Source organism: Rhinatrema bivittatum, chromosome 3, assembly GCF_901001135.1.
Source record: "Rhinatrema bivittatum chromosome 3, aRhiBiv1.1, whole genome shotgun sequence".
Classification (NCBI taxonomy): domain Eukaryota; kingdom Metazoa; phylum Chordata; class Amphibia; order Gymnophiona; family Rhinatrematidae; genus Rhinatrema; species Rhinatrema bivittatum.
Window position 1 is genome coordinate 255,903,169 of NC_042617.1, and position 24,911 is coordinate 255,928,079.

General features: G+C 46.6%; 1 protein-coding gene across 3 annotated transcripts in view; it reads right to left on the reverse strand.

Annotated features, from left to right (window-relative positions):
• Positions 1-24,911, reverse strand: part of PYGB (glycogen phosphorylase B) — a 346,630-nt gene that overhangs the window by 119,121 nt on the left and 202,598 nt on the right. For all 3 annotated transcript variants that reach the window (XM_029594500.1, XM_029594502.1, XM_029594501.1), the window contains exons 10-11: positions 22,795-22,941; positions 21,653-21,816 (exon numbers count right to left, since the gene is read on the reverse strand). In XM_029594500.1, the coding sequence (XP_029450360.1) occupies positions 21,653-21,816; positions 22,795-22,941 (311 nt within the window). The remainder of the gene's footprint in view (positions 1-21,652; positions 21,817-22,794; positions 22,942-24,911) is intronic.

A 24,911-nucleotide genomic window follows, 5' to 3' on the forward strand; every position in this document is an offset into this window, starting at 1 on the left:
CCCTCGACACGAGTTTATATGGTAACCACGTAGCTCTCGCCATTATGTATATGGTAACCAAACAATTTCTAATCTAGACAATTTTTCATTCTTAATTGCAGTTAAATTCTCCAAATAGTAGACAGACCAAAACATTTTATTAACAGCCAAGAAGTCTGGAATTATAGGTGACTTCCAGCAAGCAGCCAACAACACATCTGGCAGCAATTATAATTTGTGTAATCAATAATTTAGAAATTATCTTTCAAACCTTGTGAGCCTCACCACAATACTCTTCAAAAACTGTTTTTCTAGCTGTAAACCCTCCAATCGGAATGGCAGTCTTCAAAGGAGAGTTATTTCTCTGACCAGGCTTAGCCAGCTTACTTTAACTTTAGCTCTCACCAGCTAAAATTCAACCATGTTCTCCGAACGCTTCCATCATCATCTCTTTTTATCCGGATAAATTTTGTGTGGTAAAGGAAAATTAGTTCTTACCTGATAATTTTCGTTCCTGTAGTACCACGGATCAGTCCAGACACCTGGGTTGTGACTCCGCACCAGCAGATGGAGACAGAGCAAAACTTGACGGGCTCTCTACATATATAGTAAGGTGCCACCTACAGCCCCTCAGTCGAACGTACTGTCAAAGCAAAACAAGTGCCCGACTAACTAACTATAAACTGCAATATGTAAGCCAATTCAGAACACACCCCTGGCAGAAAACAGAAAACCAACAGAACCAGAGGCAAGTGGCTGTATGCCAAAAACTCGCAATAATGCAGCCCGAAAATCAAAACGAGCGGACTCTCTCACTCTTCATCGTAAGCAGAACAGACGGGCGGGAGACTGGACTGATCCGTGGTACTACAGGAACGAAAATTATCAGGTAAGAACTAATTTTCCTTTCCCTGTACGTACCCGGATCAGTCCAGACACCTGGGATGTACCAGAGCAAATTACCGAGGGTGGGAAGCAGAGAGTCCCGCTCGGAGAACACTCGCTCCAAAACCCTGAGACTCAGCTGCCTGGACATCGAGTCTGTAATGCCTAGTAAAAGTATGCAACGACTTCCACTTCGCCGCTTTACAGATCTCCTGCGAGGACACCTGAGAAACCTCAGCCCAGGACGTGGCCTGCGCCCTAGTGGAATGAGCACGAAGTCCCCTAGGTGCCAACTTCCCCTGCAGGAGATACGCTGAACTAATCGCCTCTTTGAGCCAACGTGCAATCGTGGCCCGCGAAGCCGCAGACCCCCGGCGAGGTCCGGAGCAGAGGACAAACAAATGGTCAGACACCCGGAAGGCATTAGTCACCTCCAGATAACGAATGAGAATCCTGCGAACATCGAGTCTTCGCAACTCTCTCGACCTCTTGTCCCCCGGATCCATGACTGAAAAACCTGGAAGGTCTACGGATTGATTCAAGTGAAAAGAGGACACCACCTTGGGCAAAAAGGATGGAACAGTCCGTAGGGAGACCCCGGTCTCCGAAAAACGCAGAAACGGCTCTCTACAGGACAGCGCCTGTAACTCCGAGACTCGACGAGCAGACGTAATCGCTACCAAAAACACGGCCTTCAGCGTAAGATCCTTCAGAGTCGCGCGCTTGATTGGTTCAAAAGGCGCCCCACAGAGGGCTGATAGTACGCAATTTAAATTCCAGGACGGACAAGGATTTTGGACAGGGGGGCGCAAGTGCTTAGCCCCACGAAGAAAACGCACCACATCCGGATGACAGGCCAAGGACACTCCCTGGACCTTACCCCTGAGACAACCAAGCACAGCGATCTGGACCTTCAGGGTACTCCAAGACAGTCCCTTCGAGAGACCTTCTTGAAGAAATTCGAGGACCGCCGGCACAGCTGGTCGTATAGGATCTATGTCGCGAGTACTGCACCAGTCCTCAAAAACTGTCCAGACCCGCATGTAGGTTAGGGACGTAGACTGTTTCCGAGCCCTCAACAAAGTAGCAATCACGGACTCAGAGTACCCCTTATTCCTCAAACGTGCCCTTTCAAAAACCAGGCCGCGAGACAAAAGTGATCCGCATCCTCCAAACAGACGGGTCCTTGTTGAAGGATGGACGCGTCCCCGTGAAATCGAAGCGGAGGCTCCGCCGCCAACTGAATGAGGTCCGCGAGCCATGGTCGCCGTGGCCACTCCGGTGCCACCAAAATCACCGCCGCCGGGTGTAATTCTATCCGTCGCAGGACCTTTCCGATCAGAGGCCACGGAGGGAACACATAAAGCAACACGTCCGTGGGCCAGGGAAGAACCAATGCATCGACGCCTTCCGCGCCCCGCTCCCTCCGTCGGCTGAAGAACCGCGGAGCCTTTGTGTTGAGAGCGGTGGCCATGAGATCCAGGTGGGGCCGTCCCTACCTGGCACAGATGAGCCGAAACGCTACCTCCGGTAACTCCCACTCTCCTGGATCCAGCCGATGGCGACTGAGGAAATCCGCCTGAACGTTGTCCACCCCTGCGATGTGAGACGCCGCTATGCCGCTGAGGTGCTGTTCCGCCCAGGCCATCAACAGACTCGCCTCCTCCGCCACTTGTTGGCTCCTTGTACCTCCCTGGTGATTGATATAGGCCACTGTGGTCGCATTGTCCGACAGAACCCGGACCGCTCGTCCCCGTATCCACGGGAGAAAGGCTCGTAACGCCAACGACACCGCCTTGGTCTCTAACCGGTTGATGGACCACAGCGACTGCTGACTCGACCACTGACCTTGCACCGAGCGGCTCCCACAGACCGCTCCCCAGCCGGAGAGACTGGCGTCTGTCGTCACCACTGTCCAGGTGGGCATGAGCAGGGAGACTCCGCACGTCAAGTGGTCGGTGGAGAGCCACCAATGCAGACTGTCCCTGGCCCGAACCGTGAGTGGCAGCGGCCGATGAAACTCTTCCGAGACCGGCTTCCAACGGGACAGTAACGCTGACTGTAATGGTCGCAGATGAGCAAAGGCCCAGAGAACCAAGGCGAGCGTCGATGCCATGGAACCCAAGACCATCAGATAATCGCAGACCAGCAGGCACCGCATGGACAACAGATGTCTCACCTGTCGCTGTAGCTTGACCACTCTCTCTTGAGTCAGAAACACCCTGGCCCTCTCTGTGTTGAACAAGGCCCCCAGGTACTCTAACTGCTGAGTAGGCTGTAGCTGACTCTTGGAGAGGTTGACTACCCAGCCGAGAGATCGCAAGAGCTGTAGGACACGGGCAATCGCTTACCGACATTCGGCTTCGGACTTGGCCCGGATGAGCCAATCGTCTAGGTAAGGGTGAACCAGGAGCCCTTCCCTCCGGAGCTGGGCCGCCACTACCACCATGACTTTGGTAAAGGTGCGTGGAGCCGTGGCGAGACCGAACGGAAGAGCTCTGAACTGATAGTGCCTGCCTAGGACGCAAAACCTCAAATATTTGTGGTAGGCCGGCTGAATGCCGATGTGGAGATACGCTTCCGTAAGATCCAGCGACGCCAGAAATTCGCCCGGACGAACCGCGGCCACTACCGAGTGGATCGTTTCCATCTTGAAACGCGGAATGCGAAGGCATCTGTTGACTCCCTTGAGGTCGAGGATGGGACGGAAGGAGCCGTCTTTCTTCGGGACCACGAAGTAAATGGAGTATCTTCCCAGTCCCCGTTGTGTCGATGGAACAGGAGAAATGGCGCCGAGATCTTCCAGACGCCGCAGGGTTGCTCGGACAGTGTCCCTTTTGAAAAGAGCCTTGCAAGGAGAGACGAGGAACTTGTCCCACGGTAGTCGAGCAAAATCTAACGCGTAGCCGTTCCTTATTACGCCGAGAACCCACTGGTCTGAAGTTATCTTGGTCCATTCCTGGTAAAACAAGGCGAGCCTCGCCCCCACCCGTGGGACGGCCTCTGGAGGCTGCCGCGAGGAACGGACCCTTCTCGTTTCATTGGGCCGACTTGGACCCCGATCCTGACGGGGTTCCGCCAGTCCTGTTAAACCTCTTCCCTCGAAAGGACTGAGACCATGAGGAAGGTCTAGCAGAGTTCGAACGGTAGCACTGTCCCGCCCTCGCCGATCTCTGTGGTCGCTGTCGCCGGTTGGATCGAAAACGGTTCCGTGGAGAGAAGGTCGAACGATGTCTGGGCCTGTCCTCCGGCAATTTAAAAGCCTTGTTCTCGCTTAGGAACTGCATCAGATCGTCCAACTGCTTACCAAATAATAGCTTTCCCTTGAAAGGCAATGAGCCCAAGTGGGCTTTAGACGTACCATCCGCCGCCCAGTTACGGAGCCAGAGAAGACGGCGGGCAGAGACTGCCGACACCATGGCCCTGGCTGATGTTCTCAGCAGGTCGTGCATAGCGTCCGCGCTGTAAGCTATCACCGCTTCCAAGTGATCCGCTTGCGAGGCCTCCCCGACAGAGAGGCCAGCATTCGCCTGCAAAGTTTGGGCCCAGCGGAGCCCTGCCCGCAATGCAAAATTACTACAAATGGCCGCCCTGACTCCCAGGGCGGAGACCTCAAAAACCTTCTTGAGTTGCACCTCCAGCTTCTGATCCTGGATATCCCGGAGCGCGGTAGCTCCGGTGACAGGAATGGTAGACCTCTTCGTCACTGCCGACACCGCGGCGTCCACTCGTGGGAGACGCAGCAATTCCAATACATCCTCCGGCAGAGGATATAACTTGTCCATCGCCTTACTCACCTTCAGGCCTAACTCCGGGGTATCCCATTCCCGGAACAGAATATCGGATGCCGAAAAATGGAACGGGAAAGCCACCGCGGGCCCCGCGAGGCCCAAGAAGACCGGGTCCATATTCGCCCCTTGACGGGTCTCTACCGGTGGGGCCTCCACCCCGAGTTCATCGAGGATCGCCGGGATAAGGGGAATCAACTCATCGCGTTTGAAGAGCCGCACGACCTTGGGGTCATCCCCATCCGCCGCGAGCGTCCCTTTTTCTATTCCCGGCTTGACTGGATCTTGATTATCGAGCCCCTCGGGCCCTTCCGCGGTCTCCGAGACCGCCCCCTCCTCCTCCGAGGAGGTAGAGTCCGTATCATAGTTCCGCGAGTCCCCTCGAGATGGCCTCTTTTCCCTGGGTGGACCCGGCGCTTTCGCATGTCGGGTCGACCTCTTCTGGGGTTGGGAGCGACACTCCCTGCCCCCTGGGGCCTTCTGTGGTCTGTGTTTGGATCGCTTGTATTTCGCTAATTTTTTTAAAAGCAAGGCAAAATCTTCTGAGAAAGACCCCTCAGAATCGGAGGAGTCCTCCCTCGAAACCAAACTCCTTGCTTCCTGGGCCCCTGGGACATCCCCCTCCAAACCGCGACGCTGAGGAGACAGGGGGGGCGGCTGGTCGCCATTTCCCAGGGCTTTCCTCGTTGCCTCCCTGACTGTATTCAAAATGGCCGCCGTTCCCGCGCTAAGCGGGAACGGATCGGCCCTGTCAGCTCCTGCAGACACGGCGCATGGCGGCGATCGGGACCCCCGAGAACGGCCCCCTCGACCGCCCTCCGAAGGACCTTCGCCCCCCGACACGCAGTTCGCACAAACACCGGCTCGGGAGACCCGCGCGCGTGCCGACTCACACGCGCGGCAAGCAGTCCCCCTGGGCATCCCGAACCAAAGGCACCACCAAAGTAAGCGAAAAAAATAAAATTCGCCGTTCCCCCGCGCAGCCCCGACGAGGAGAACAGGAGAGAGAGAGAGAGCCGGCGCGTCAGAAAAAAATAAAGCCGAAACCTTTTTTTTTTTTTTGCAATACTTAGCCGCTGGCCGGGGTACTGAAGACTGTCTGCTCCTGCGGGGGCGAGTGAACCGGGCTCCCCGGTGTCACCCCCGACGCTGCTGCCAGGCACGGCCGGGTCCTCGACCCTCAGCAGCAGCCTCAACCAGGGGAAATGATCCTCTCAGGACCTTTCAATCCCCCTGGGAGGCTCCACCGACGGGAGACTTCCTTGAAGCTAAAAATTTCTCAATCTTCTTCTTCTTTCTTTTTTTTTTTTTTTTTGTAAATTAAGATGTGTCACCCGCTACACTATTGTAAAAAATTCCCAAATTCCTTTATCCCTGACTAACTAAATCCCAGGGATCCCAGAGACTGTGGGTGGACCTGCCCCATCTGCTGGAGACAGAGTAAGACTGAGGGGCTGTGAGTGGCACCTTACTATATGTAGGGAGCCCATCAAGTTTTGCTCTGTCTCCATCTGCTGGTGCGGAGTCACAACCCAGGTGTCTGGACTGATCCGGGTACGTACAGGGAAATAAGAAACTCTTTGAATATCAATCTCTTAATTTTTTACATTTTCCTACTAGTTTGGAATAAATCTAAAGATCATGTTGAACTTTAGAAAAACTTTTCCTCAAGATTTTTCTGTATTCAACATTCAGATGTATCAGAATAGTACCAGCAAACTTTACGGTGATGGGCAGCACCACAATTTATTTACATTACAGGGCCCAGAGAGGCTAATCAGGAGGAAATATTTACTTTTCCCCCAGGATGAAATAAAACTTAGAGAGAAAAGGAAGGAGTCTTAATAGTCCAGCTTGTTCTAACTGGTATTTGAACAATTTAATCGTAATTTTGGTAGAGGGCCAATATTTGACAGCCTTATACCAGGTTACTTCTGCAATTCAGGATATGATTGAAAATATCTTACTTTCTGCAAACATAGCTACAGCAATGCTACATTAAACAAAATGGGGTAGATTTTAAAAGGGTTACCCGCGTAACCCCCGAAAACCTACCCCAAACCCCCCCTGCGTGCGCCGAGCCTATCTTGTATAGGCTCGGCGGCACGCACAAGCCCTGGGACGAGCGTTAAGTCCCGGGGCTTTCCTGGGGGGGGGGGTGTCGAGGGGACGTGTCGTGGCGGCGCGTCACCCGGGGGGCGTTCCGGGGGCGGGGCCGTGGGCATGGTTCCAGCCCGGGGGCGTTCCGGAGGGCGTGGCCGCGGCCTCTGGACCAGCCCGCGGACTGGAACATGGTGCGCCGGCAGCCGGCCCGTGCGCGCAAGTTACGCCTGCCTCAAGCAGGCGTAATTTCTGGAATAAAGGTAGGGGGGGTTAGGTAGGGGAAGGGTGGGGAAGGTGGGGGGAGGCGGAGGGAACGGAGGCCGGCTGCGCGGCTTGGCGCCCGCAGGCTGCCGATTTTGCTCAGCCTTGCGCTCATCGATCTCGGATTTTAACAGATACGCGTGGCTATGCGCGTATCTATTAAAATCCTGCATACTCTTGTTTGCACCTGGTGCGCGAACAAAAGTACGCTTGTGCGTAAATTTGTAAAATCTACCCCAATGGGTTTCATCCTGAATTACTACTACTATTTAGAGTTACATAGAATTACGTCTAGCATTTCTATAGCACTGCTAGATGTATGCAACATACAAAATATAAACCATTCTCCGGTGGAGCTTACAATCTATTTGAGATACCCAGAAAAAAACAAATAATTTCTAGTAATCACTTAAGTATTATAGTAAAATCATATTTAACGTGAGAAGGTTGAGATCATGAAGTCAGGTTTTTGGATTTATTTTAAAGCTACTTATTGTCTCTAGGTCAACAATACACAAGCAATCAAAGAGGTGGGTCTTTGTAGGAATTGAACACAGCCAGAGATGGAGCAAGAGCAAGATAGAGTTAGCAATGGAAGAGAAGGACAAACATTTTCTGAGATCTGGGAGGGAGGCCATAAATAAGGAGAGGGACAGTTTTACCATGTATCAGTTGGCTGAGCCGCTTTCTGACCTTGTTTGCGCATAATTAAAGTAGTGACAGCCATCTGCAAGTGCTTTTAACGGAGAGATGAGAAAAGCCTGCTGAAGGCAGGGCTTTCTCCTTCCATTTTCCATCCCCTGTCTCTCTCATCTTTTCCTGCCCCACGCCCCTCTTTTCCTCAGCTACCAAGTCGGTCACAGATTTATGAAATGAAATTAAAAACTTTTTTGCATGTAATAACATGAATATTTTAAGTGCTGTCATCCTTGTTTGAGCATATGAAACAGACTCCTACTACACTACGGCAAAACATTGTTATGCCGTTGAAAGCTGCGTGAAGTAATTCCACCTCCTCCTCACCTGTCCCCCAACAATATCATTGAATGATTCTGAGGACTCCCAACAAGCGAAGACCTCCTAGAAGGCTTATGATCCTTTCAGTATCCTCTAGCACAGCTTTGAAGTATAAAGGAGATGCTCAGAAGAGTGTGGCATCATCTGCCCTGTTTCAATGCTCAAATGCATCATCTCTCTGAAGTCCCGGTAACATGGATCCCCAGAATTGTCCCAAGTTGTAGAGCTGACTCTCTTACAGGGTCATTCATCAAATTGCAACGGGCCGTTAAAGCGTACCCTAACACACATGATAACTACCTCTTCGCAATTTGGAAATTCAAATTAGGGAAAGGGGAAGCATTTGGGCGGGGTTTAGGCATGGTTAAGAAAATTTAGGGGCCTGTAGCACGGCGGGCGATAATATATCACAAATTATTGTCCGCATTAGCGACAGAAATAGCTACAGCTATTTCATTGGCGCTACATGGGCAATAGTGTGCAGCATGGCTGCAACCACTGTGCGCAAAAATGCACCACCAGAATGTGGCCACCTCCTAACTATCGCCCTCCCCCCTCCGGCCCTTTTTTTTCCCACCTCGGTTAAGTATTTTGGCTAGGCAGGCATGCTCCTTCTCCATCTTAAGCTTATAGCCCATTTGAAACCTTTCCCAGGCCTGTACACTTACCATTCATGAAGGGGTATGGAGAGGAAGGGTTTGAGGATCAGGTACCATGAGCCTTCATAAAGGGCTATCTGGGTATTAGGCTCACGTCTAATCTTACCCTCCCTCCCCTCCAGCTTATTTTTATTTATTTTTTTCAAATTTAAAATCTGCAGCTTCTAAACACAAAATGTGCAGCACAGAGAACAATGAAAACATTCACATTCAGCAGCGACCATCCTATAGCAGAAGGACCTTGACATGGAACAAGGACACCCTTAATAGCTGAAGCCCTTCTTTGTGGGAAATATGCGCTTGCCAGCAAGCCATTTCATCAGGGTTAAACACTAACTTCCCTTCTCCCTGACATTTGCCTGAATAAAAGCATCACTTGTGCTTAAGCCCCTCTGCCTAGGAGAGGATACCTGACTTCATGTATTTCTCTGGCCTATAATTAATCCTGTTAGCCTGAAAGAAGGGCTGGGTGTTCCCTAGTCAGAGGCAGGACAAAGTCAGGAGGTATAGATTTCAGCAGCCAATGATATGATCCGTGCACACCCCCTGAGCCAAAGCCAATAGTGTAAGGACTCGACTGTTGCTATGGGAAAGTAGCCAATCATGTAATGACACATCATCTGCCTTTGTATGAATGTACAATAAAAGGAAGAGGCTCGGGAGGACAAACCCTCTTTGCCTTCTCTCTTCCTGCCTGCCATGAAAGCTGTCTGAGGCCTCTTCATTACTCCTATATCTGGTGACCGCCCGACCGTGATGATAAACTCCATGCTTATTTCGGCTGGTCATAGCTTAAAGGTACGTACCGTTCAACAGATTTGCAATCGTAATATTTAAAAAAAAAAAAAAAAGTACTTCTTAGTAATTTTTAAAAGTATTTCTCAGCAAGTTTGTTCCCCACACTCGTAAGCATGGGTAGTGATTTGACTATACAGCAGAGGCTACATGCCAGGGAGCTGCAGCAAATCATCAATAATCATTATTTCATCACCAGAAGAAAAATAGCGCAAGTCAGCCTGGGGGACTTAGAAAAATTAATAAGTGAAATAGCTTGCCATTGCCCTTGGTATTCCATGGAGTCTGGAACTCTAAATACCCAGAATTGGATTTCAATCGGCAATTATCTTCATACGGCTCCCAGAGCTCCCATAAAACTAAGATTAATCTGGCAAAAATGTACAGAAGCCATCGAACACATGGTAGAAAAAAAAGGTTTAAAAACAGCAGTTTCAAACCATGTGCTTTTAGAAGCAGGCAGACATACCCTTCCCCCATCTTCTCAGTCTTCCTCAGAGACAGCAAATTCTTTGTATCCTCAGCTCCCCATACCTACACCCAAAGCACAAGCAATTCACACCTTCCCCATTTCTTTAGAAAACCAACCCTTGAGAACAATAGAGCCACCACCTGGCCTGGGTGGGGCGATTAGCATTGAATTTCAGCAGAAACTGCAGAAAGAAAACCTTACAGAAACAGAATTATTAGAAGGACTTCAAGCCTTCCCCATCCCAGAAAAGAACCATGAACAAAGGGGGACAGAAAATGAAATAGAACATCTGGGGACACACACTCACATGGCTCCTGAGGCTTCCTCTGCATCCACCTCAGAGAAAAGACCCCAGGAAATAGAAAACACTGAGGTCAGAAAAACTAGCCTTCCTCCATCTTGCCTGCAACCCCCTTCCCCCACTAACCACTCCCTGAACCTTCATTTGCCATTGCCTGAGACAGTCATTAATTCTGCATCACCAATTTGTGCAGGTAAATTACTATCTCAAACCACTGCTCCCGGTAACAATTTATGTGCAGCGGTCAGCATGGGATTCCACCTAGAACATGGAAATCTCACAAGAGAGGAATTATTGAAAGGGATTCAAGCCTTTCCCATTACAGAAAGAAACAAAGAACTAGGTGTGGCAGCAATAGAGTTGAGTGCAGCCCGGAATGCCATGAGCAGTGGCTATGCCCCCAGGTCTTCAAAGAAATCAGCGTGTAAGACCTTGGGCCAGGCAGCTGCACTCCTGCATTACAAGCAAAGAAAATATCACTATGAAAAAAAAAAAAAATGGTTTCTCTTTACAAACAGTACAGATTTGGAAAAATGGTTTCCCTTAACAAACAGTACAGAATTGGAAAAAAAATGGTTTCTATTAACAGACAGTACAAATTTGGAAAAAATGGTTTCTATTAGTCTTTGAATTCAGTTACAAAAAATCTGCATACTTTGAGAGTATTTTCCCCCACAAAGTGAATGCTGAACCTTATGCTAAAACTGTACTGAGATTTGAATAATATTCTGTGTAAATTACATGTGAAAGTTTCCCTTTTGCAAAGTTAATTTGGCTCACATTTAAAATGACTCCATTTCTCTGAGATTTAAGTTTATAGTTTGAATTGCTAGCGTACAGAACTTACTGTGATTCTCCCTAAAGTAAATTAAAAAAATAGTATCTGTCTGCAAAGAATCAGCAAATCCTGGGCCAGCCATTGTCTGTGGTCAATTGTTAAACAATGCTATCTTTAAGTTTCTATTGACTGAAGGATTAACTCCTTGGGTGTAGTTCTTTTCTTTTGAGAAACACTGCTCCTCCCCCCCTTTTCTGTAACTCTTGCTAGCCACTCATGGGGGAGGGAGGGAGAACTTTTGAAAAGAAAAAAAAAAAATGGACTTAGTACTGCAGTTTCTCTCTCTAGTTTATATATGTTATAACTCAGACAGATTAATAGTAGTTACAGTCACTTTAGCATGCAGCAGACAGAGCTGAGCAAACAGCGTGTTTAATTTCCTATTCTAATAATTATAAGAAGAAATTCTATTCTGATACTCCACATTGAATTTAAGCTCAGAGAATTACTGATTGCAACCTGGAACAATAGTTGCAATCTATAATGTAATGATGAGGTCTCCACTAGGAGGCGCTATGTTATTCTACAAGTTATATTATATTATTGTTTTAATAATTCTGTTGTATAATAGTTTTTATTTTTCAGGCCTACAGACCTTCTGTATTAAGGACACTTCAGTTTTATTTTCTTTTTCACAAAATTTATACAGAATTCTGAACCTTAAAACTTTTACTGACAGAGGTTGCTACATCTAAAGCAATCCCTCCCAAGCCTTTTCTTGCAAATCCAAATTGATTTTATTAAATTGAATAATAGAATTGATTTCTTCAAGGTTAAAAAAAGTAAGAATTTCACTTTAATCCTTACCTTAGTAATTTTTTGCTGTATGCCAGTTTTTAATATTTTCCAGATTGACACTGCCATGAAGAGATGTGAAGATGAACACTTTGCAGTTTATTTTAACATTTTTCTCAACACCTTTTGACTTTTGATCCTTGATCTAATTTTGTTTTTGATAACTTTTTGATAAGATTTTTAGCTCATATTATGTGTTATCTGTTGTCTGTCTTGATGCAAGAAATATTTGCAGGATGAATGAATGTGTCAGTTTTGTGTAAACGAATATTTGCAAGATGAATGAATATATGTCAGTCTTGTGTAACATGTTTAATGTAATGTCTAATATACTTGTCATTTGATTCAGCTTACAGCAAATGACTTTTCCTTTAAACGATTAATTTACACTTATTGCTAATTTACTGAATGAAAATTGATCACTGCATAAAAACGTTCTTGATAGTGGGGTTACCCTCTGTACTGAAAACTAATAATGGCTCTGTTTACTGCAGCCATTCCTTTGCATGATTTTTGTTAATAATTGAATATTAAATACTTATTTGGCATCCCCTACAACACCACAGGGCAAGCCATTGTGGAGAGAGCCAACCATATGCTTAAGAGCTCTGGACCAAACAAAAAGAAAAAAGGGGGATTGCCCCTGGATTTTCCCCCTGAACAAAGTATTGTTTACTTTAAATCATCTAAACATATCAAATTTAAGACCACAGCCATGAGTAATCATTATGGGACTAGGGTTAGTCACCCACAGCCATCAGTTTTGTATAGAATATTTAATGTCTGGTACGGTCCCGTTCCCTTAAAATGGGGAACGAGGATATGTTTCTCTGCTTGCTTCCACAGTTATATCAAGCCGTGGAAAGATGGAAAGGTGTCCAGGTCTACAGGACCCGATCCCCAACTTCTCCATGAGCCTCCACAGCCCTCAGAAGGACAGAGACCGGACTCCTTGCAAAAAGCAGCACCACATGACCTGGGGACAGATCAAGGCCCTATCCAACCAATCTGCACAACTCTTAGAACAGCAAGGCCTTGAGAAAACTCCAGAGAACTTATTAGCCGCTTTTTCTTGCCTGAATGCCAACTCATTAACAATTGTGTTCTGCATCCTCCTCCTTTGCCTTATTTCTCCAGCTATGGCGAATTCAGAACAAGGACTCTGACAGTACAACATGTACATCCTCTGCACAGAACTTTTCACACCTGTTGAATCGAACAGACTGTTGGATCTGCACACACATGCCAACCCAAGCCTGCAGAAAACTACTGATGCATGCTGTACCATTTAACATTACAGTATGGACTCATTATCCTTTACAGAGAGGTTTTCATTAACTCTCCAGTTAATAATACTATAATACACATTGGTAGCTGTATTCAAGAGACTGCCGCTCTTTGTTGGGACTATGATACAGGGGATGGAAAGGGAATTCAGATGGGAAATATCCATATTGTAACCGAACCTTTGTATTAATCACTGAACACTTACAAAATTATACCACATATATGTATGCAATTGGCAGATTACAGGATGTGCAGTGGGAGACCCAAGCAGGTACAGAAAGTATAGAGGGGATGAAGGATTTACCTTTTGTAGTTATGTAGCCCAAATGATAACCAATGACATGTCCACTAATCTGTTAGGAAACATATGGATGTTATGTGGGCGTAGAGCATATATGTACATTTCCCCAAGATGGAGAGACAGATGCACTTTAGGCTTCATCCTCCCCTCATACTATGCAGTCAAAAATTTACCCAAAGCAAGGCTCCGTAACAAAAGGGAGGCGATAAAAAATCCCATAGAAAAGTATACAGAAACTCAGATAGCTAGAAGCCAGTTTCCCCTAATGGGGACAGATATGAATTACAGAGACTTACACATCCTAGCTAACTGGACGACTGCCATATTTAATCAGACAGTTCATGCATTAAAACTACTCACAACAGAAGTTTCTCAGATTAGAGAAGTAACATTACAGAACAGCTATACCTTAGAAGCTATTTTAGCCTTAAAGGATGGTGTTTGTGCATTAATTGGATCTCATTGCTGTGTGTACATATCAGTTTATAAAGCAAACCTCACACATACCATAGAGCAGATAGAAACCATGGTTGCTGATGCACCATTTTCAGACAGAATACCAACTTCTCCATGGGACTGGCTATGGTCCTGACTCCCTGATATTTCTGGTCTCAAAAGGGGTGATTTCTATTATAATTACTGTAATTATCTTAACTATCTGCCTGTGATGCTGTATTCAGTGCATACCCAACCCTCATATCCATATTGAAACCTTGCTCTCAGCCCGGATACAAAGATGTCTTGTAAGATGCCTAATAGGGAATCCGGAGCCCTGCAGAGTTGGCACACCACCTGCACCAGCTCTGGGTGATATGGAGATTCAGAAGCTCATCGACAGCTGGCACACCACGTCGAATTATAGCTTTCTTCTCTCCATAATCCCTCTTCCCCTATTTCCAGCCCATACCAAGACATAACAGATTTCAGTTAGGGTCTAAAGCTTTACTGTGCTGCCCTAAACAAAAACAAAAAGGGTGAGATGTGGGAAATATGCGCTTGCCAGCAAGCCATTTCATCAGGGTTAAACACTAACTTCCCTTCTCCCTGACATTTGCCTGAATAAAAGCATCACTTGTGCTTAAGCCCCTCTGCCTAGGAGAGGATACCTGACTTCATGTATTTCTCTGGCCTATAATTAATCCTGTTAGCCTGAAAGAAGGGCTGGGTGTTCCCTAGTCAGAGGCAGGACAAAGTCAGGAGGTATAGATTTCAGCAGCCAATGATATGATCCGTGCACACCCCCTGAGCCAAAGCCAATAGTGTAAGGACTCGACTGTTGCTATGGGAAAGTAGCCAATCATGTAATGACACATCATCTGCCTTTGTATGAATGTACAATAAAAGGAAGAGGCTCGGGAGGACAAACTCTTTTTGCCCTCTTGGCCCTTCTCTCTTCCTGCCTGCCATGAATGCTGCTGTCTGATGCCTATTCATTACCGCAACACTTCTTCTCCAAGGTCTCTGACTGCTGCCTTCCACAGCATCTTGGCCCCCTTAAAGCTCAATTAGGAGGCGCCAGATTTAAGACTTGAACTTGGTTTCCTGCATACCAGAAATCAACTCTGTCAGGCTAGCCCCTGTTTTATTATTATTATTATTATTATTTTTATTTTATTTCTCACAAAGATAATAAGATGTTTTCACAGCAGACTCAAACAACATTGCCCCCTAAAATACTGACAATTTCATAAAGTGACCAGTTGGTATTGAAGAGGATGGCGGAAGAACACTGTGGAGGAAGAGACATGGCACATGTTCTGAAGACAAAAGATGAAGAGAGGCAAGTCACTTCAATTTGTGGACAAAATATATAAGAAACAAAAATTCAAAAAATATATGATAAACACTAAAGTATACTACCTAGAAATTTTTAGAAATGACAAGGTATATTCATATGCCTGATGTTGCAAGAACTGGTTAAGGGCGCGTCTGACTATCCATGGAATTTTTGTACATGTTTATTCGAACGTCAGGTACCCTAGATGTATGGCTACCTCTTTCAATAAAAAGTATTTTGTAAAAAAAAAAAAAAAGGACAGGTCTGATTAATTATTATATACCAGAAAAAATTCCCAGTATATAAATATTTACTTATTTATTTAAAAGTTTTTATTTCCTAAGCACTCCAATGTCTAGGGAGGGGAACAAGGAATTACATCCGTAATTTAAAACAGAACGTTACACATCTTTAAACATGCACAAAACATAGTGTTGCTTATATAGTAATACAGATCAAGAAACTGTAAAGAGTGCTTTGCAAAAAATAGCTGTCATAGCCAATCAAATAGCAGTTGAATGCTACAATGTTGCAGGAAATCTGTTTTATAAATTTATCAAATATGCACTTTCAGAAAAGCTCCAAAATACTTATCTTTAAAAGCAGCGGGGCCGTTACTTGCCTGATGTAGTCAGACTGAGAGAGAACCTGTCATTATCCAGGGAAGCCTGCCTCCTGGCTAGGTCTGGCGATCTTTTGGGGAGCTTCTGGGGAGTGGTAGGGGGAAAATGGAGGTCAGAGGGGAAAACTGGCCCTGCAGCTGATTTTGAATTCTAGTGGGTGGGAGGGTGAGGGGATGGAGGGGCAGTCAGCCCTGTGAGGTTCTTTTGCTTTGGCAGGTGGGAGGAAGGAACCAGGGACTGTTGACCCTATGGGGTACTTTTGCTTCGGTGGGTGAGAGGGATAGGGTTGGCTAGTGCTGGCTGGTTGGATCTTGCCCTGCTATTATAGTACCTAGATTTGGCTAACCAAGTTAAAGCCCTACCACTAAAAATCAGTGCTAAGTACCTAATGTTCTTCTCTCAACCTGCCCCACCCCTGGCCAGGCCCACTTTTTAGGGACCTACATTTAAAGTTAGAGGCTGAACCTTGTTAATTTTCACAGGAGCCAATTTAGGTACCTAATTATCAAAGTTAAGCTCCTAAACCCTTTGAAAATGGATTTCCTAAGCTAGGCTTGGTATTAGAGGGTGTGCAGAAGAACAAATATATTCAAATTGGTGTAATAAAAGTAGGAGGAGCTAGCAGGAGCAGAAAGGAAAATTAGTTCTTACCCACTAATTTTCATTCCTGTAGAACCACAGATCAGTACAGAGTCCTGGGTTTTGCCTCCCTTCCAGCAGATGGAGACAGAGAAAGTTTTGCAGACACTGCCACATAACCTGGTGTGCCACCTGCAGTCCCTCAGTATTGATAAGTACCTAAGCCAAAATAGCAACAATACCAACATCAATAACAAATTAATATCCCCCTGAACAAGCAGTGGGAAAGGGAAACTTAGGACAGTAACTTTGCCCACACCAAAAATGTGCAGAACTAACCAAACCTGTGCCATTCTTCAAATTAATTATAATAACGGATCGAGTGGACTCTCCAAATTTCCCTTCCCCAACTGGGCGGGACTCTGGACTGATGTGTGATACTACACGAACAAAAATTAGTAGGTAAGAACCAATTCTCCCTTCTCTGTATGTACCCAGATCAGTCCAGACTCCTGAGATGTACCAAAGCTTCCCTAAATGGGATGGGACTGCGAGAGTCCCACTCAAAGTACACTCTGACCGAAGCCCATGGCTTCTGAGGCCTGGATATCCAAACAATAATGCATAGTGAAAGTGTGCAATGACTTCCAAGTAGCTGCCCTACAAATCTCTTGTGGCAATACCTGCTGACATTCAGACCAGGAGGCTGCCTGAGAATGGGTAGCATGAGCTCTTAACCCCTCTGGGATAGAAAGACCCTGACAGATGTACGCAGAGCCTATGGCTTCCTTCAACCACCGCGCAATCATGGCTTTTGACAACTTATGACCCTTTTTTGCACAAAAAGGTGATCGACAACCGGAAGCTGTTGGTGACTAAGATACTGCAACAATGCATGCTTGACATCCAAGAGTCGCAACTCTCTTGCATGAGACGTGATTGCATTCAAATTTGGAAAAGCCGGGAGCTCCACTGATTGACTTAAGTGGAATGACAATACCACTTTAGGCAGAAAAAAAGGAACCTCCCTCAAGGAGACTCCCAAATTCGTAATCGTCTAAAAAGAATCTCTACATGACAATGCTTGAAGTTCCAACATCCTTCTGGTGGAACAAACTGTCTCCAATAAAACCACCTTTAAAATGAGATCTTTCATAGTAGCCCGCCTAAGAGGCTTAAACGGCACCATACACATACTCTTAAGGACTGAGTTGAGGCTCCAAGAGGGACACGACTTCTGAACCAGAGGGCGCAAATGCTTCGTCCCCCTGGAAAAAATGCACCACATCCAGATGTGCAGCCAGAGCCCCTCCCTGCACTTTGCCTCAAAGGTAGCCCAACGCTTCCAACTGAACTCTGAGGAAATTAAAGGACGAGCCCTTCATCAGTCCTCTTTCCAAAAAGGTCAGAATTTGTGCCATGGAAGCTTGCATAGGGCTAACCCCTTGCTCCTTGCACCAAGCCTCAAAAAACTCTCCAGACCCTCAAGTACACCAAGGAGGTGGAAGTTTTTCTAATCTGCAACAGAGTAGAAATGACAAACTCAGAATATCCTTTCTCCTTTAAGCGTTTCCTCTCAAGAGCCAAGCTGTGAGACAGAAGCGAGCCACCTGAGCTGAAAATATTGGACCTTGATGCCGAAGCTTTGGCAGATGAGTGAGCCTTGATGGTCTGCCCACCACTAGGTTGATCAAACCTGCAAACCAAGGCCTCCGAAACCACATGGGAGCCAATAGAATTACATCTCCTGAATGAATATCCACGCGCTGCAAGATTTTGCCCACCTGCGGCCACCTGGGAAACACATACAGCAGAATGTCCCACGGCCAAGGAAGAACTAAGGCATCGACCCCCCTCTGTTCCATAATCTCTTATGTGATTGAAGAAGCATGGTGCCTTGGCATGTTGATGAATCGCTATTAAATCAATGTGGGGCCTGCCCCACCTGCAACAGATGAGGCACATTTCTTCCTCTGACAATTCCCACTCCTCGGGATCTACCTGCTGTCGGCTGAGGGAATCCGCTTGCACATTGTTCGTCCTGGCTATGTGAGAAGCTGTTATTAATGCCAAATGCTGCTCCACCCAACGGATCAACTCCCTGGCTTCCTGAGCCACCACTTGACTCTTGGTACTGCCTGCCGACTGATGTAGGCCATTGTCATTGCATTATCTGACAAGATCCTTACGGGATGGCCTCATGAGAGGTAGAAACGCATGCAGCACCAATTGCACTGCTATAGTCTCTAAGCGGTTAATAGACCATGATGCTTCCTCTGCTGACCACTGGCCCTGCGCTGATTGAGCTTGGCAGACAGCTCCCCAACCAGAGAGACTGGTGTTGGTGACAACCACCATCCACTTCTGGACCTCCAAGTCCACCCTGCAACACAACTGGTCCCGACCAAGCAACCACAAGAAATTGGACCTGGTTAACTCCGTAAGATGGCCGCCGCCGCGCCGTCATAAAGATGGCCGCCACCATCTTTAAAGATGGCTCCGGCCATCCAGTGCTCCTACCATGTGACAGGAGCCGGCCAATGGCACGGATACCCTGTCACATGGTAAGGGCAAAGGGCCATCGGCGCCATCTTTATGAGTGGCAGCCGACGGCCTGAGAACGGGAGATCGCTCCCGGGACCACCACTAGACCACCAGGTAATTTTAAAATGTTTTGGGGGGATCGGGAGGGTGGGGGGAGCTAAGGGGTCGTTTTTAAAGGGTCGGGTGGGTTGTTTTTTTTTATCGGGCCATCGGCGCCATTTTTGAGTGGCAGCCAAAATGGCGCTGATGGACCGTGAGCGGGAGATCGGTCCCCGCGCCCCCACTGGACCACCAGGTACTCGTAAAAAGCTTTGGGGGGGGGGTTTCGGGAGGGTGGGGGAAGGTAAGGGGTTAATTTTAAAGGGTCGGGCCTCACTAAAAAAAAAAAATTAACGGTGTGAATCGGAACCAATTCCGATTCACATCACCCACATCACCCACGATCAGATTTTTTCCCCCCTCTAGCCGAACCTGATCGTTAAGACGATCGGGCACACGATTCACATCTCTACCAAGCAACCAAGGGTCCCCAACCCCCTGCTCATCTACCTCTAAACCAGGAAGGATGATCCCACCAGGACCTGCCAACCTCCTGGGAGGAAATTCTACAATCTTCTTCTTTTTTTTTTTTTTAAACAGGTTCAGACTGCAGGTTTTGCACCTCTACCATCTGCTGGAGACAGAAATACTGAGGGACTGCAGGTGGCACACTAGGTTATGTGGCAATGTCTGCAAAACTTTCTCTGTCTCCATCTGCTGGAAGGGAGGCAAAACCAGGAGTCTGGACTGATCTGGTTACATACAGGGAACAACAGTTTATGTTGAGACCTGACATGAACTGGTAGCTAAGGATGGCAGGGACATGAGACATGATAAAAAAAGAAGATATTTATTTATAAACTTTTGATATTCCAATTTTTCCTAAATTGGTTCTCAGCAGAGGAAGGGGAACTGTACTTCGCTACACAGGGCTAGGATCCTTGATGTTGTTGCTAATAGTTATTCATGTCTACCTCTCCTTTGTATCACTTCTCCTTTTTGAACTTCAGAATACTACATAAGACATTTTTCTTTGCCCAGGATTTTTCTTAATTTTCAGTTATGGATTATAAAATGTATATTATTGTTATTTTATTTTTTGGCCTTATCTTGTGTTTTGACCTGGGAGTCACACTCAACCAACACCTCAACTTCAAGCCACACATTAAGTCCCTGCTTAAAGCAGGATTCTACAAACTCCAGATCCTTAAAAAGCTCAGACCACTACTCCATACACAAGACTTCCGTCTAGTCCTGCAGTCCACCATATTTTCCAAAGTGGACTACTGCAATGCCCTGTTGCTAGGCCTCCCATACTCCACCATCAAACCACTACAAACGTTACAGAACGCCATGGCAAGAATCCTAACCAACACACGCAAAAGAGAGCATATTACACCCATCCTTGTAGACCTGCATTGGCTGCCCATCCATTTCCGCTCTCAATATAAAACCCTAACCATACTTCACAACACTCTCTACAAAAGCAACTCCGCCTGGCTCAAGAAGATGCCCCACTTTCACATTTCCCGTCGCCCCACAAGATCCTCCCAAACAGGCACCCTACACATACACCCCCTAAAGACAGCACATCTCTCCACCACCAGGGAAAGAGCCTTCACCATCGCAGGCCTGGCCCTCTGGAACTCCCTCCCCACACACCTCCGTCTTGAACCCTCCCTGACCAATTTCAAAAAAGGCATCAAGACCTGGCTGTTAAGACAGACCTACCCTGAAACCAACCCTCCATAGACAATCCCCTCCTCTGAAGCCAACTCCTCCCTCCCACCACAAATCCTGCACACCCCATTGGATCTCTCATTATCATACCACCTGAAATTGCCTTGACGTAAGTTAATTGTATTCACACACTGCTGTAAATAAGTTACAATTTATAGAATGTATAATGTAAATAAGTTATAATGTATAACCCTTTCTAAATTATCACACCTCTGCAGTCCTTCTGCGGTAAATACCTCCCCCTGTAATCTCCTCCACTATAATTATGGTTACGCTCCTCTACTTTCTCAGCTGCTATCCCTTCCTCCTCTATCTATACCCCTCACTCCCGCCCCCTTTTTCTCGCCTGCTCCCTCCCCCTCGCCCTGTTTTTTGTAATTTTCCTCCTTTCTCAAGTTTATTGTAAACCGGCGTGATGTGCCCGCACGAACACCGGTATTTTAAAAGCTGTTAAATAAATAAATAAATAAATAAATAAAAATTGTCTTTCTTTATTGTTTTAATATTTGATTTATGTTACATTGTATCGTGCCTAGAGTGCCTTTCAGACAAATGAGCATGTGCCAAATTTGATAAATAAATGCATGAATTTTAAGTTGCAGTGGATTTATGTAAGAAACAGGATAGTAAGGAGTACACTGCAACAATCAAGTCTAGATGCATTGGCAGATATAAGGATAAGGTGAAAAACCAGGATGGAATATACTTTGTATATGTTTAAAAAAAAAAAAAGTACCAAATAAATTAGCAGCATGTTTCTGGAAAGAAAAACGTGATGAACTGAGATTGCAAGTAAAGTGTTGAAAGGGAAGGTTCAAGTGGTGACAGCAGCAAAGGGGAGAGAATAGCTGAACTTGTGCTTTACTCACACATCATGTTTCACTATTTCAGAGTGGATCCTCGCAACTCCATTGACAGCATGAGCTCCAATGACGCAAAGGTGAGCCATGTTAATTCTCTTGCAATCTCCTTCCTCAATCACGGACATTCTCCTCAGTCGGTCAAAATCGCCAGGGAACAGGGCTGCTACTTTCTGTGTTATGGCAGAAAAGTCATTAGTGGACCCATAGTGCAATCAAAGCTACTCACTCTCCCAGGCTGTAAGTGCTGAGAGAGGAATCCCTACATTACAGTGGTGACCTATTTCATCAAGGACTCTTCCCATAGATATAGAAAGGAAGAAAAGCCTTAATGAATCATCTCCTAAGTGACCAATCCCACAAAACCATTTTGTAGGATATTTAGTGATTTCCCAGTTAGAGGCAGTGTATTTGCAGACAAGCTTAGTGTTTCATAACTATATTAACTAAGGATAATAAAGTATCTGGCTGAACTTTAGCTGGATAAGTGGAGGAAATATTAAAAAGTCAGCATTTGGCCAGATAACTTGAGAATTATCTGGCTAAATGTCACTAAATATTGACCCCGAGAGCATTTAATTATTTTTAGAGTGTAGATCACGGTAGGCACCAGCCTCTATTAGGCTAAGGCACCATGACCCTTCATTCACAATTATCTATCTCTCTTTCCCCCTATTTATATTCTCTCACCCTTACCTCAGCCCAGCCACTGCAGCAACAATCTTTGGCCAAGGTCCACAAAACATGACTCCCTCTAGCCAGTGTGGATCCTGAATCTAGCTGAATCTAGATGACACTGTTGAGCACTGGTTGAGATTCTCTCCCCACCCTCAGAGTTATAAATGCTGTCTCCCCACATCCCTATTCCTCAACACTCAGCAACTAAATCTAGTCAAGGAATACTATCATACAGACTGGGGATCATTAGAATGTGCTTATAGACTTCTGAATCTCGTCTCAAATATAGATGGCAAGTTTCACAGAATTTTTTTTTTTAAGAAAACATACTTTGCACTTTGCTTGAGTCTCATGAACCATGTTAGCCTTATTTGATATCAAATTCACATTGGCTTCACTCTATAAAGCTCCGTGCTTGAGATGTGAGTCACAGTATTTCAGCTCCAAGTGATCTGACAGCTTTAGCGCCTTACATCCAGATGTTTTTGGTTGATTGCATAGATGATCTCCAAATGGCGTGGCAGCAGCTTCTCAAACATATGGACGGGCCAGCGTTCCAGGGCTTCAGGCAGCACTGTGTGGTTGGTGTAAGCGCACGTTCGCATTGTTATTTCCCAAGCCTGGGCAGAAGCATAAATAATAAATAGGAATTTTTGGATTTTTAGCCCAACTTTCCAAAATGATGCTTACAGCATTATTCAAATTCAGATATAAAAAGTCCATTCATCAAACACAGTGCTGGTGCAAGGGTATCCAGCTGCCCTAGATGGTGATGATGTCACCCCATTACATCATATCTCTCTCTCTCTCTCTGTCCCCTCGTAACCAAAAACAACCCCACAAACCCCCATACATGTCTCAGAGCATGCACCTCTGGACTGCTGTTCACTCATACCAACTCTCTGAAATACGCGTTGCCTTGCCTTCCTCTCTACCCTCCTTCACTTTTGAAAATGCTGCCATCAAGGAGTATGGCACTCCGCCCAGTCCGCCTAAGGCTCCCGCCAGCCCTGCTCAAACAACTTACAATTTGGGAGACCAATATTCAGTTAGACGTTCAGTGGACAAATTATCCGGCTAAGATTAGCTGGTAACTTGTTCTGGATATTGGAAGCGTAAGCTTCCAACATAGAAGTCTAGCAATGGCAGACATGAAAAAATATGAAAAATTAAGGTACAGGGTGGGGGATGCCTGGAAATGAGAAGCAAACATTTAAAAAACAGGAAGTGGGATCAGGCAGGAAAGGTTGGGGAATAAATCGGAAAGCCTATAAAACAGAGCGCTTTGGGGAGGGACGTGGGCAAGTTCGGTTCTGCAGGGCCTTTGGAGTTCGAGTGGAAGGGAGGTGGGAACAAGTTTGGACCTCCAGGGCCACAATTTGTGGTGGTATATTCCCAGAGAAATGCTACTTAACTGGCTATATTCTTTTAAATATTAGTCTTGGGGGAATTGTGCGCTACTGCGAAGCGCAGAATTTGCGCAGAATTCCCCCCCTGCGCAGAATTGCCATTTTCTGTGCAGAAAATATCAGAAACCCCGGCATGCTGCGAACGGAGCACGTCCCACGTGTGCTGCGGGAAGCGCTCTGTTCGCAGTGAAAATGAAGGCCTGGGCACACAGTTCGCGGCAAAAAGCAAAGGCCGCCATGTGCCGTGAATGATGCGCCCAGGCCTTCGCGGGCACACGCGGGACGCACTCCGTTCGCGGCATGCCGGTGAGAGAATGTGTGTGTGAGAGAGGGGAGGGGTGTGGGGGAGGGGAGGGTGAGAAAGAGAGCATGGTTGGTTAGAGGGTGGGGTGGGGGATGCTTGAATCTGGGTTTCAGAGAGGGAACCTATATGAGGGGAGGAGGTGTGGGGGAGGGTGAGAGCATGGGAGGTAAGTGAGTGGGGGGATGCTTGAGTATGGGTTTCAGAGAGAGGGAGCCTACATGAGGAGATTGTGAAGGAGTGTGTATGTGTGTGAGAGATTGGGAGCTTGTGTGTATGAAAATGGGATTGTGAGTATGTGAGAGTGCTAGTCTGTGTGAAGGGATTGTGTATGTGTGAGACAGAGCCTATGTGAAGGGGTGTATGAGAGAGAGACATAGGTAGCCTGTGTGAGGATGTATGTGTGAAAGAGAAAGGGAGCTTGTGTGGGTGTGTATGCAAGAGAGAGGGCCCTGTATGAGGGGATGTGTGTGTGTGTGCGAGAGAGTGAGGGAGCCTGTATGAGGGTATTCGTATGTGTATTAGAGAGAGGGAGGGACAGAGGGCATTACTGAGATTGGGGGTCAAACTCTGGGACTGGCAATAGAATGAAAGGGGTTGAGCCTAGAGGTGGAGGGGAGAGATACTGGGAGGTGGAGGAGTTGGGGGCCTGAGAGGGCAAAGTGGCCAGGGGAGTAGGGAGAGTGAATGGAAGGGACACTCTTCCACTCACTCTCCCTACTCATACTTCCACTCACTCTAGGGAAATTCTGCTCAAAATATTTAAATTTCCTAGCGTGTAGCAGATGGACTCAAAACAAATGGGTATAGTGTGCTCGTGCTAGCAGTTGGAGACGGATCTGACGTCAGCACGGGTACATATACCCCCACAGGAAGTGAA